Here is a 12,449-nt window from a genome sequence, read left to right as displayed (position 1 = left end):
CTTGGGATTGTTGCACATACTTCCATCCCAATTCCATGTCCTGGGATAACAATCCTATCTTTGGACTGATAGTATACTGCTTTATTGTGTGGGACCACATCATCTAGTTATCTTGTATAATTGTGTACATTATATTGTTGTGACTATTGGGACAGCCGTTCACATGGTTTTAAAATGTTTTTAATTGTCTTAAGGGGGCTTTACACGCAACGACATCTAACGATATGTTGTCAGGGGTCACGGAATTCGTGACGGACATCCGGCGTCATTAGCTGCGTCGTTTCGTGTAACAGCTCCGAGCGAGTGTTAACGATCAAAAATACTCACCTTTTCGTTGATCGTTGACACGTCGTTCATTTTCAAAATCTCGTTGGTCGTTGTGGACGTAGATTGTTCATCGTTCCTGTGGCAGCACACATTACTACGTGTGACACCCTGGGAATGACGAAGAACAGCTTACCTGCGTCCTCCGGCAACAAGGTGGGCGTGTTTATAATGCGGCTGGTCTCCGCCCCTCCGCTTCTATTGGTCGCCTGCTGTGTGACGTTGCTGTGACAGCGCACGAACCTCCCCCTTAACAAAGAGGTTGTTCGCCGCCCACAGCGACGTCACTAGGGAAGGTAAGTATGTGTGACGGGTGTTAGCGATATTGTGCGCCACGGGCAGCGATTTGCCCGTGACACACAAACGACGGGGGCGGGTACGCTCACTAGCGATATCGCTAGCGATATCATAGCGTGTAAAGCCCCCTTTATGTATGTATATTTTTTTGATACAATAAAGATTTAATGTTTTTTCTTATTGGTGTGCACTAATTTGGCAGACATCCTTTCTTATCTAGTTCTAAATGACTGATGATGATAAATATAAGCCACCTGTGTGTAATCAAGTCTCCGTATAAATGCAAAAGCTCTGTGATAGTCTCAGTGTTCTGTTTAAAGCACATAGAGCATTATGAAGACCAAGGAACACAACAGGCAGGTCCATGATACTGTTGTGGAGAAGTTTAAAGCTGGATTTGGTTACAAAAAGATTTACAAAACTTTAAACATCCCAAGAAGCACTGTGCAAGCGATCATATTGAAATGGAAGGAGTATCATACCACTGCAAATCTACCAAGATCTGGCCGTTTCTTAAAACTTTCATCTCAAACAAGGAGAGGACTGATCAGAGATGCAGCCAAGAGGCCCATGATCACTTTGGATGAATTTCAGAGATCTATAGCTGAGGTGGGAGAGTCTGTCCATAGTACAACAATCAGTCATACACTGCACAAATCTGGCCTTTATGGAAGAGTTGCAAGAAGAAAGCCATTTATCAAAGATTCCATAAAAAGTGTCATTTAAAGTTTGCCACAAGCCAACTGGGAGACACACCAAACATGTTGAAGAAGGTGCTCTGGTCAGATGAAACAAAAATCGAACTTTTTGGGCACAATGCCAAACGATATATTTGGCGTAAAAGCAACACAGCTCATCACCGTGAACACACCATCCCCACTGTCAAACATGGTGGTGGCAGTATCATGGTTTTGGCCTGCTTTTCCTCAGCAAGGACAGGGAAGATGGTTAAAATTGATGGGAAGATGGATTGAGCCAAATACAGGACCATTCTTGAAGAAAACCTATTGGAGTCTGCAAAAAACCTGAGACTGGGACGGAGATTTTTCTGCCAATAAGACAATGATCCCAAACATAAAGCAAAATCTACAATGGAATGGTTCACAAATAACCGTATCCAGGTGTTAGAATGGCCAAGTCAAAGTCCAGACCTGAATCCAATCGAGAATCTGTGGAAAGAGCTCAAAACTGCTGTTCACAAACGCTCTCCATCCCACCTCACTCAGCTCGAGCTATTTGCAAAGGAAGAATGGGCAAGAATTTCAGTCTCTCGATGTGCAAAACTGATAGAGACATACCCCAAGCGACTTGCAGCTGTAATTTCAGCAAAAGGTGGTGCTACAAAGTATTAACTCAAAGGGGATGAATAATATTGCACGCCCCAATTTTCAGGTTTGTTTTTTAAAACAAGCTTAAAATAAGCAATAAATATCATTCACCTTCACAATTGTGTCCCACTTGTTGATTCTTCACCATAACATTAACATTTTTATCTTTATGTTTGAAGCCTGAAATGTGGGAAAAGGATTAAAAATTCAAGGGGGCCGAATACTTTAGCAAGGCACTGTAGATAGGTAAAGGATAGACAGACAGATAGATAGATAGATAGATAGATAAATATGACTATATTTGAATAAATGTTGATTTTGTTAATGGATAAATGTGGATTGTTGTTCATGGAAAAAAATAAGACACCCAGAGAAAATAAGCCCTAGCCCATCTTTTAGAGCAAAAAATAATACAAGACCCCGTTTTATTTTTGAGGAAACATGGGTATATACATTATTTAAAAGATAGGTTAGGTCTGTTGAGGCTGGCGTACTCACTTTGAAAACATATCATAACAGCTACATTTCTTTTTAAAAGTTTTTATGCCTTAAATGAGCATTTTATGAGTCTAAAGGGGGCTTTACACGCTAAGATATCGTATGTGAATTATCGTCGGGGTCACGGTGTTTGTGACGCACATCCGGCTTCATTAACGAGATTGCAGTGTGTGATACCTACGAGCGACCTTAAACGATCGCAAAAGAGGTCAAAATCGTTTGCCGTGGAGAGGTCGTCCTGAAACCAAAAATCGTTGTCTGCTTATTAGCGATGTTGTTCCTTGTTCCTGCGGCACCACACATCGCTGTGTGTAACACCGATGGAGCGACGAACATCTCCTTACCTGCGTCCACCGGCAATGCGGAAGGAAGGAGGTGGGCGGGATGTTACGTCCCGCTCATCTCCGCTTCTATTGGACGCCTGCCGTGTGACGTCGCTATGATGCCGCACGAACCTCCCCCTTAGAAAGGAGGCGGTTCGCCGGCCAGAGCGACTTCGCAGGTCAGATAAGTCCGTGTGATGTGGACTAACGAGGTTGTGCGCCACGGGCAGCGATTTGGGGGGCGGGTACGATCGCTTGCGATCTCGCTAGCGAGATCACAGCGTGTAAAGTACCCTTAACTCCAGCTGTTACATTTTCAGTTTCTGTGTAACCTGGCCTACTACAATGATGTATCACCACTAATGACCACTGCTACAACTGACTGGCTGCAGCGGTTGCATGAGAACAGACATTCACACAGGGAGGTCAGGGTACAGGAGCTTCACAGTGCTAGAGTTAGATATTGTTTTTCATTTAAGCTTTGTAGAAAATAATTTTTGTTTAAACAGATTTTTCTGTGGATTCACAGCAGAATATCCAACAATGGGGGTTTTGCCTCTTACATTGAAATCAATGGGGAAAATTTTAAATATATCCAAAGTTAGTATTACGTGATTTGAAAATCCACACTGCAGCTCAATCTCAAAGCGGAAAATCCCCAGAACTTTGTGGATGACATTTGTTGAAGTCCTACAATTTGAAGTTACTATATTGCACTGTAGATTCTTACAACCCCCACCCTTCCCCCCCCAAAAAAAAATCCAGACACATGTGAACAAGTCCTTAGGCTATCCATAGGAAGAGACTGCCATTATTTATTCTGTCCTCCATCCTTTTTTTTACTACAATATGAATTTGGCCATATTAATTGGGGAGAAGAATGAATGCTCTGTCCTTATCACTGTCCAGCCACTAAAATTAGTTTCCTTCTAGATGGCCACAGATAATTGAATTTTAGATAATAGCATTTTAAGAATGAATGTGTGTAGCCAACCATTAGGTCCGAGAGAAAAACACAATCTTGGTATTCGGGACGCATGTCTCACATTTCTAAGGCAAGGAACTAGTTTCTTTAAAAGGCCTACCTTACCACTTCAGACAAAGTAGCTGCCTCCAGAGTATATCGGTCTCTGAAGAAATGATATGCACACAATTGCGACTTTACACAGAATGTTATCTGGTCTTCTATACTACATTTACGTCCCCTATTGCTGATAATGGATGGTGCGTAATGAATATACATTTTGCTTTAAATCCACTAGGGATGTTCTATTACACAGCCATTAATTACATTTATCAGCATCTCTACAGCCATTTAGATACTAAATGCAGGACTTATTACTTCTTGTTATCTCTCTTTGTTTCTCACAAAAATGAATTTCAAATTCATTTTAAAATCACAATGTTAATTAGACAAGTACAGTAATGGATTCTTACAAGTCAGCTCCTCAGAAATAATTATGCATTCCTTTGACACCAATGTGGGTAGTATTGATAATAACTTCCTATTGGTTCAATACTTTATATTATAACAGAAAGTAAAAAAGATGACCATAAGAAAGGTTACAATGAGAGTAATATTTTGGCTACACAGGATGGTGCACATTCTAAAGCAGAGGAGCCAGAATAGGAGGTATAATTATAAGCATGACAAGGGACATTATTACACGATAGGAGCCAAGATGAGGGACAATGTTACAGGATGAGGCATAGGGGACATTATTACAGGACGAGGGACATTATTACAGGAAAAGGTTGTTGTTGCAAAATAGGGACCATGATGGGGATCATTATTACAGGGAGGGGCTCAGATGGGGACATTATTACAGGATGGGGGACATTATTACAGGACAAGGGCCAGGATGGGAGACATTATTTCAGGAACAAGACAGGAAAAGGTACATTATCACATGACAAGGACCAGGACAGGGTCCTACAGGATGGGGGCCAGGATGGAGACATTATAACAGCATGGAAGCCAGGATGGGGACATTATTACAGGATAAGGGCCAATATAGGAGACATTATTGCAGGATAGGACTAGGATGGAGATCATTATTACAAGATAAGAGGTTAGAATGGAAGACAGTGTCATAGGATAGGGGCCAGGACGGGGGACATTATTACAGCACAGTGAACATTATTACAGATTAGAGAACATTATTGTACAATAGGAGCCCCCGTATTCAGGACAATATTACAAGAAGGGACTGGGATAGGTGACATTATTACAAGTTGGAGGCCATTACTACAGGACAGTGAACATTATTAAAAGGATAGGGTCAAGTACAGTGGACAGTATTACAGGAAGGGGCCAGTACAGTGGACATCATTACAGGAAGGGGCCAAAATGAGGGACATTATTAAAGGAATGGGCCAGCATAGGGACATTATTAGAAAAAGGGGCCAACACTGGGGACATTATTTTAGAATAGAGGTTAGGATGGATGACATTATTACAGGAAATGGGCCTGAACAGGAGACATTATTAAAGAAAGGGGCCATGGACAGGGGGCATTATTAAAAAATTAGGCCAAGATGGACATTATTGCAGGATTAGGGACAATATTATAGGTCAAAAGTGTCCAGTTGTTGCTTTTATTGTATTCCCGCTGCCCACTGATTTTCCAGCCTTTTGTTTTTAACAAATCCATTATAGAGTTTCAGAAATTTGGACCTTTTTCATTTTGTGCTAAATTTTACCAGTTGCTCAGGATAACAATATAGAGCTGCTTAAAGACATGCCCCTCAAAAATTATGTGAGCCAAGTCCCCTGTATATAGACCATAAATATTAGCACTAAATAAAAAGGCTCATATCTAGAAATGAATGGATATTTAAAAAAAAACAACAAAAAACATAATACTCAAGAGAGCAGCAGGGAAATTTTATGCAATAAATACTATCTAGCAATATATATAATTGCCCAATTAAATTAATATGGACAAACTATTAATGTTCTTTTAAAGGGGTTGTCCACTGTAGACTTGTGAATCTTCAAGCCTGGACAGTCCTATAATTGCCACCTATTATGTATTCTCATCAGCCCTTTTACCCCGTATTCAACACTATAATAACGTAAGTGTGGGATATTTTGTGGTTACTTTGTGTATTCCAGTTGAATGAAAGAAATGTTCCGTGAAACGACACATGATACACGCAATGAATAATTGAAAATACATTCTGACAAAAGGATTTAACAACAAAGATGCTGAATATAGAAAATATGTGAAAGAATGCAAAGCCTTAGTATGGACTCCAATTAAATGCCCGTTAATTAGCAATGGTTGGTTGGGATGTGTGTCTTCATATAATTGAGCCTGAGCCACATGGGAAGCAGGTGAAAATATTTATAGCCGGAGACTCTGACTTAAGGTCTGCTGAACTCGGCACACACTCATTTGTATGCAAAATTGCTTCTAAAGCCTCATTTACTGCTAATCAAGTCATATTTGAGAAATATGAGGGGAGATGGACTAAATCATTTGCAGATAATTCATGTTTATATATTGACAATAGAAAATCATCCCTAACTGTTTAATTGACTGATAAGCTCTTACAGAGGATTGCATATTAATATAGCTTGCACTGATCCCTTTATCCTCTTCTAAGGAATATTATGCGGAACGGTTGCAGAAGCTGCAAATGTGGTGGAATAACATAAATATACACATAATAATACATTTTTCATTGAGGAGAATGACCAAACAATTTATATACAGGACCCCTCTGAGGGTTAGCTATTTTTCCAGTCTCTGATCTAAAAAGGGTTTCCCTTACAGGAATTGTCCACTATTCGGACATACCTTTTTAATTTCCCATGTTTGTCAATGTTAAAATAAAAAAAGCTTATACTCGCTTCCGGTGCGAACACCATTACAGCAGTGTCGGCACTTGAGTTCCTAGGGCTCAAGTGAAGTTGTTACGTCACGCGAGCCTTGTGCCCAGCCAGCGCCAGCTTCTCTCCCCGCCTTCAAATGAACAAGTAATCCAGAGGGAGTCAGATCTGCGACTGGCCACTCACTTCCTGTTGATTTCGGTCGGAACATGGTGAGAGAGAAGTCAGAACTTATTGGGCACGAGGCTCGCGTGACATAACAACATCACTTGAGCCTTGTGAATGCGAGTGCCGATATGACTAGTGCAGGAGGTGAGTATAAGCCTTTTTATTTAAAGAGGGGCAAACATGGGGAATGGGAAGTGATTGTCCAAGTAGTGAACAACCCCTCTACTATAGGATGACCATGCTGATGGACAGTATATGATATGCTGAGAAATATATGGCTGCTGTTGTTCAGTTCTCCATCGCAGGAGAAATTGAGCACTACACAGCTCCCAAATAAATAGGAATTCCATTCAATGGGTTCACATAGATGGTCAACTAGATAGACATGGTTTATCTTTGCTGAAGGAACCAAAATAACATTTAGGGTATGTGCACACAACATTTTGTACAGCTTGGTACGCTCCACAACGCACCTTAAAAAACATCCAAATGAAGGATAAAAATAACGAACATATGCCCTACAATGAAAAAATGATTTGTTGTGCATGTGTGCAGTATTTGAGCCTCTTTGAACTGCTTGATATTTGTAAAGACGTGCTTAGAAGTGACTTAGACATTCTTCCGATGGAGGAATGGAACCCATCACTATTTTATATAGTACTAAGAAAATGAAAATAATAAAATTATATATATATATATATATATATATATATATATACACACACACACATATATACTTTACAGACCAAAAGTTTGGACACACCTTCTCATTCAAAGAGTTTTCTTTATTTTCATGACTCTGAAAATTGTAGATTCACATTGAAGGCATCAAAACTATGAATTAACACATGTGGAATGAAATACTTAACAAAAAAGTGTGCCATAACTGGAAATAAATCTTATATTCTAGGTTCTTCAAAGTAGCCACCTTTTGCTTTGATTACTGCTTTGCACACTCTTGGCATTCTCTTGATGAGCTTCAAGAGGTAGTCACCGGAAATGGTTTTCGCTTCACTTGTGTGCCCTGTCAGGTTTAATAAGTGGGATTTCTTGCCTTATAAATGGGGTTGGGACCATCAGTTGTGTTGTGCAGAAGTCTGGTGGATACACAGCTGATAGTCCTACTGAACAGACTGCTAGAATTTGTATTATGGCAAGAAAAAAGCAGCTAAGTAAAGAAAAACGAGTGGCCATCATTACTTTAAGAAATGAAGGTCAGTCAGTCCGAAAAATTGGGAAAACTTTGAAAGTGTCCCCAAGTGCAGTGGCAAAAACCATCAAACGCTACAAAGAAACTGGTTCACATGAGGATCGCCCCAGGAAAGGAAGACCAAGAGTCACCTCTGCTGCTGAGGATAAGTTTATCCGAGTTATAAGCCCCAGAAATCGCAGGTTAACAGCAGCTCAGATTAGAGACCAGGTCAATGCCACACAGAGTTCTAGCACCAGACACATCTCTAGAACAACTGTTAAGAGGAGACTTTGTGCAGCAGGCATTCATGGTAAAATAGCTGCTAGGAAACCACTGGCAACAACCAGAAGAGACTTGTTTGGACTAAAGAACACAAGGAATGGACATTAGACCAGTGGAAATCTGTGCTTTGGTCGGAAGAGTCCAAATTTGAGATCTTTGGATCCAACCACCATGTTTTTGTGTGACACAGAAAAGGTGAACGGATGGACTCTACATCACTGGTTCCCACCGTGAAGCATGAAGGAGGAGGTGTGATGCTGTGGGGGTGCTTTGCTGGTGACACTGTTAGGGATTTATTCAAAATTGAAGGCATACTGAACTAGCATGGCTACCACAGCATCTTGCAGCGGCATGCTATTCCATCCGGTTTGCGTTTAGTTGGACCATCATTTATTTTTCAACAGGACAATGACCCCAACCACACCTCCAGGCTGTGTAAGGGTTATCTGACTAAGAAGGAGAGTGATGGGGTGCTACGCCAGATGACCTGGCCTCCATAGTCACCAGACCTGAACCCAATCGAGATGGTTTGTGGTGAGCTGGACCGCAGAATGAAGGCAAAAGGGCCAACAAGTGCTAAGCATCTCTGGGAACTACTTCAAGACTGTTGGAAGATTACTTCCGGTGACTATCTCTTCAAGCTTATCCAGAGAATGCTAAGAGTGTGCAAAGCAGTAATCAAAGCAAAAAGGTGGCTACTTTGAAGAACCCAGAATATAAGACATAATTTCAGTTGTTTCACACTTTTTTGTTAAGTATTTCATTCCACATGTGCTAATTCATAGTTTTGATGCCTTTAATGTGACACTAATTTTCAGAGTCATGAAAATAAAGAAAACTCTTTGAATGAGAAGGTGTATCCAAATGTTTGGCCTGTACTATATATATATATATCTATAACAAAATACCAGAGGCAAAGCAGCTGAAAAGAACAATTCCAAAGTCATCAAGGAGAAAGGATGCTTTGTGAAAAACACTGCTAGCGTTTAAGTGAAGCGTTGTCTGCGTTTTGGTGGGTACGCGAGCATCTAAATGAGATTGTGTGCAAAGTGACTTTTGCAGTCTCTTTTTCTTTTTTGTTCTATGGGAAGGGTTACTGCGACAGGTCGCTACACAGACAGAATAAGCGCTGATACACAACATGCTAAGGTTGCAGAGAACAGACTAATCACAGGGCTGTGAGTGTGTACTAATGAATTCCAACTTTCCTGCAGCCTCTCACAGCTTGACACTGATGAAGAAAAATGAAGACTTTTCATATTCTCCTTGTGTGAATTTTTTCGCATTTTTCAGAAGCCGTGCCGGCTAGATTCACAGAGCTGTCATAGGCGACAAATGAAGCTGTTTGTTTTTATTTCTTTTCTAACAAGATAAAAGGCGATGTGTGTTCAGAAAAAAAACCCGCTAAACAAAATTGGATTTTGTACAGATCATGATATTAGCTGAGACAACATATAAACCACCATTATGCATGAGTGCGCTCAAAATATATCCAGGGAGCAGGAGCAGAAATGTCAAAATGTACAAAGTGTTGATGATATAAATAGCTAAATCAGGGGATTTTATTGTGAATACATTTATTAAACGGCGATGTAGCCCTGTAGGGAGAATACACGTCCCTTCACACCGTGTCTTACGTATGCTGTTTTTTAGTTGATTCAGATAGAATTTCTTGTTTATCCATTTTCCAATGTAATGGTATAAAAGTTGTGTATGGGATACACATATTATCAGTGGCAGGTAAATCTGATGATTTTGGTGGGCTTGGCCCATTATTTGTATATGGATCGCTCAATTTCCCCCTGGCATATGTTGTAAGAAGGATTGGGCAGAGGCATTTCAACATGCATGATTGTTTTGTTCTTAAGGTAGTAGATGTTTGGTAGCAAATTATTTTCCTCTCGCCATTCATTACATGCATGTATAGCATTTTACTATTTACAACAATTTACTTGGGCACTGCCACAGTTCTAGAAAGTAGGTGAGGCTTATCGGGATGGGCATGGTCAACCCCCTGCCCAGCCTTTTACTATAACTTATGTAAGAAACTGACAGAAATGATACACGAAATCTAAATTTGCTCCTACACTTGATTTTAGGAGGAAAAGATGTTGATTTATGGTGTACTGGCAGGCAGTTGACGTGCCATTTTTATACAGAGGCATGACTCTTAACTTTGCGCCTCTAACTCCAGCGGGCTTTTGGTCAAGGCTGCCTTATAAATGTAGGTTCCTATATTCACTATGGAAGCTATTAATGCAATGCTTTCATTCATTACAGGTATGTCACCCTACTTACAGAGAACCTGTCAGGTCTCTTATGCTATCCAGGCCAGCCACACTCACATCTGCACTAAAATCATTCTTAACCAGCCCTGTATAACATCATTCTCTAATGTCAATGTGTATAAAAAGCATTTATTACCTCCGTTTTTTTGTATGCAATTATGGCCTTAACTAGTCGAATGGGCGTTGTTTCCCCATATTTTCCAAGTTATCAAGCCCCTGTGTGAATGATTACATGGTTGACCTGAGCTGGCGTCACAGTCAGCACCTGGAAATCTTGCATATGCGCGCGGCTCATTTCAGCAGCGTCATTGTGCCTCTCAAGCTGGGTGTAAGCGTCCTGGCTTCAGAGTGGCGCACTGTGCATGATCGAAAGTGCACAAGCTGTTCTTTCTATCATGCCTCTCTGAAATCGAGACATGTACACCCGGCTTCTGAGGCGCACTGACGCTGCTACAATGAGCTGTGCATTGATAAGATCTGGGATGATGCTGGTTCATGGAAATCAAGTTATCACGCCCACAGGGGCATGATAACATGAAAAGTGAGCTGACTAGTCTGGAGAAATGCCCCTTCGACTAGTCAAGGCTCTACTTAGCATAAGAAAAGCAGAGGTAATAACTGCTTTTTTTACACATTGATTTTAGAGAATGATGTTATACCGGGCTGGTTAGGAAGGGAAATTTGACATTCAAATATGAATACTCTTGGCTTGGATGGCATAAGAGACCTCATAGGTCTCCTTTAATAAAAAAAAACCTTGGGCACTGTGCATTGAACTCTAGATCCTTTTTATATGCCTCTAACTAACTTGTGATGTGGACCACAGAAGATCTACGCTAAAATAGGTTACAATATAAAAGATAAGAACAATATAAAAGTATATATTAAATATAGTTATCATTACTTCCAATTAGGCAGTATATAGAGATCTACAATACAGCATCATTCAAATCAAATTGTGTGGTTCAGGGTCAGTAAAAGGGAAAATATTGGAAGCTGTCAGACTTCCACCTCTAGTAAGTTATACGCTATATATACCATAACTTAAGACAGAAAACCCATTTAATTCAAATTTGGTCAAAGTAAGTTCAATTTGTCACATTCAGTTAAAAATAAATTTCAAAATACTATTTGTTTTAAGTATTATTAATTACCCAATACATTGTCATATATTTGTTGCTTCAGAACCTCACATATTGTTGTTAATCTCAGTGCCATCTGTTCCAGTCTCCCTACCGTATTGCTAACGTTAAATAGATAAAATTGCATTTTTCTAATATTGACAGTCATTTCATGTAGCTTACTTGTATGGTATGTGCTTGCTGCCATTGACCAGAGCAAGAATGACATTGCCAAGTGCTGACAGAGACAGACACAAGCCCGTGCTGCTATCTCTATTTTTACTCTGCACCTTTACGCAGCTTCCCAAATCAATAAGATGCAATCGACTGCGACCTCCTGACACTGCCAAGAGAAAGGAAGGCAGGTTAACCTTTAAGACGTGGAGCACGCTCCAATATATTACAATATAGTGTCATTACAATTTTTGCACTCACAGCAAAAACATTATAGGAAAAATGTTTCAGAAATGAAATAGTGAACTAGGAGCCCTTAAAACTGTCATCATGTACCAAATATTTCCAAATATGTATGAGTATATTTTAACAGTACAGTGGAGCCTTGGATTAAAAGTAACTTGGTTTGAGAGCGTTTTGCAAGACAAGCAAAGCTTTTTACAAATGTGTAACTTGGTTTAAGAGCAATGCTTTACAATAAGAGCAAATACTCACCGTGCACACTTCCGGTTCGGTCCTGACTCGCTCTGGAGGTAACTTTCTGTACATATGTACTGTATACTATATACAGTATACTATTGTACAGTATATACTATATAGCACTTCTATCAATTTG

At 40.1% G+C, this 12,449-nt stretch overlaps 1 protein-coding gene across 1 annotated transcript in view; it reads right to left on the bottom strand.

Moving 5' to 3' along the window:
- KIF26B (kinesin family member 26B) overlaps window positions 1–12,449 on the bottom strand; it is a 585,415-nt gene that overhangs the window by 48,307 nt on the left and 524,659 nt on the right. Inside the window, exon 10 of the mRNA XM_075339602.1 lies at window positions 11,843–12,002. Coding sequence (XP_075195717.1) covers window positions 11,843–12,002 — 160 coding nt within the window. The remainder of the gene's footprint in view (window positions 1–11,842; window positions 12,003–12,449) is intronic.

Source organism: Anomaloglossus baeobatrachus, chromosome 3 (genome assembly GCF_048569485.1).
Source record: "Anomaloglossus baeobatrachus isolate aAnoBae1 chromosome 3, aAnoBae1.hap1, whole genome shotgun sequence".
Classification (NCBI taxonomy): Eukaryota; Metazoa; Chordata; class Amphibia; order Anura; family Aromobatidae; genus Anomaloglossus; species Anomaloglossus baeobatrachus.
Note: the sequence above shows the minus strand (reverse complement) of the source record. Positions and strands in the feature narration are given on the sequence as shown.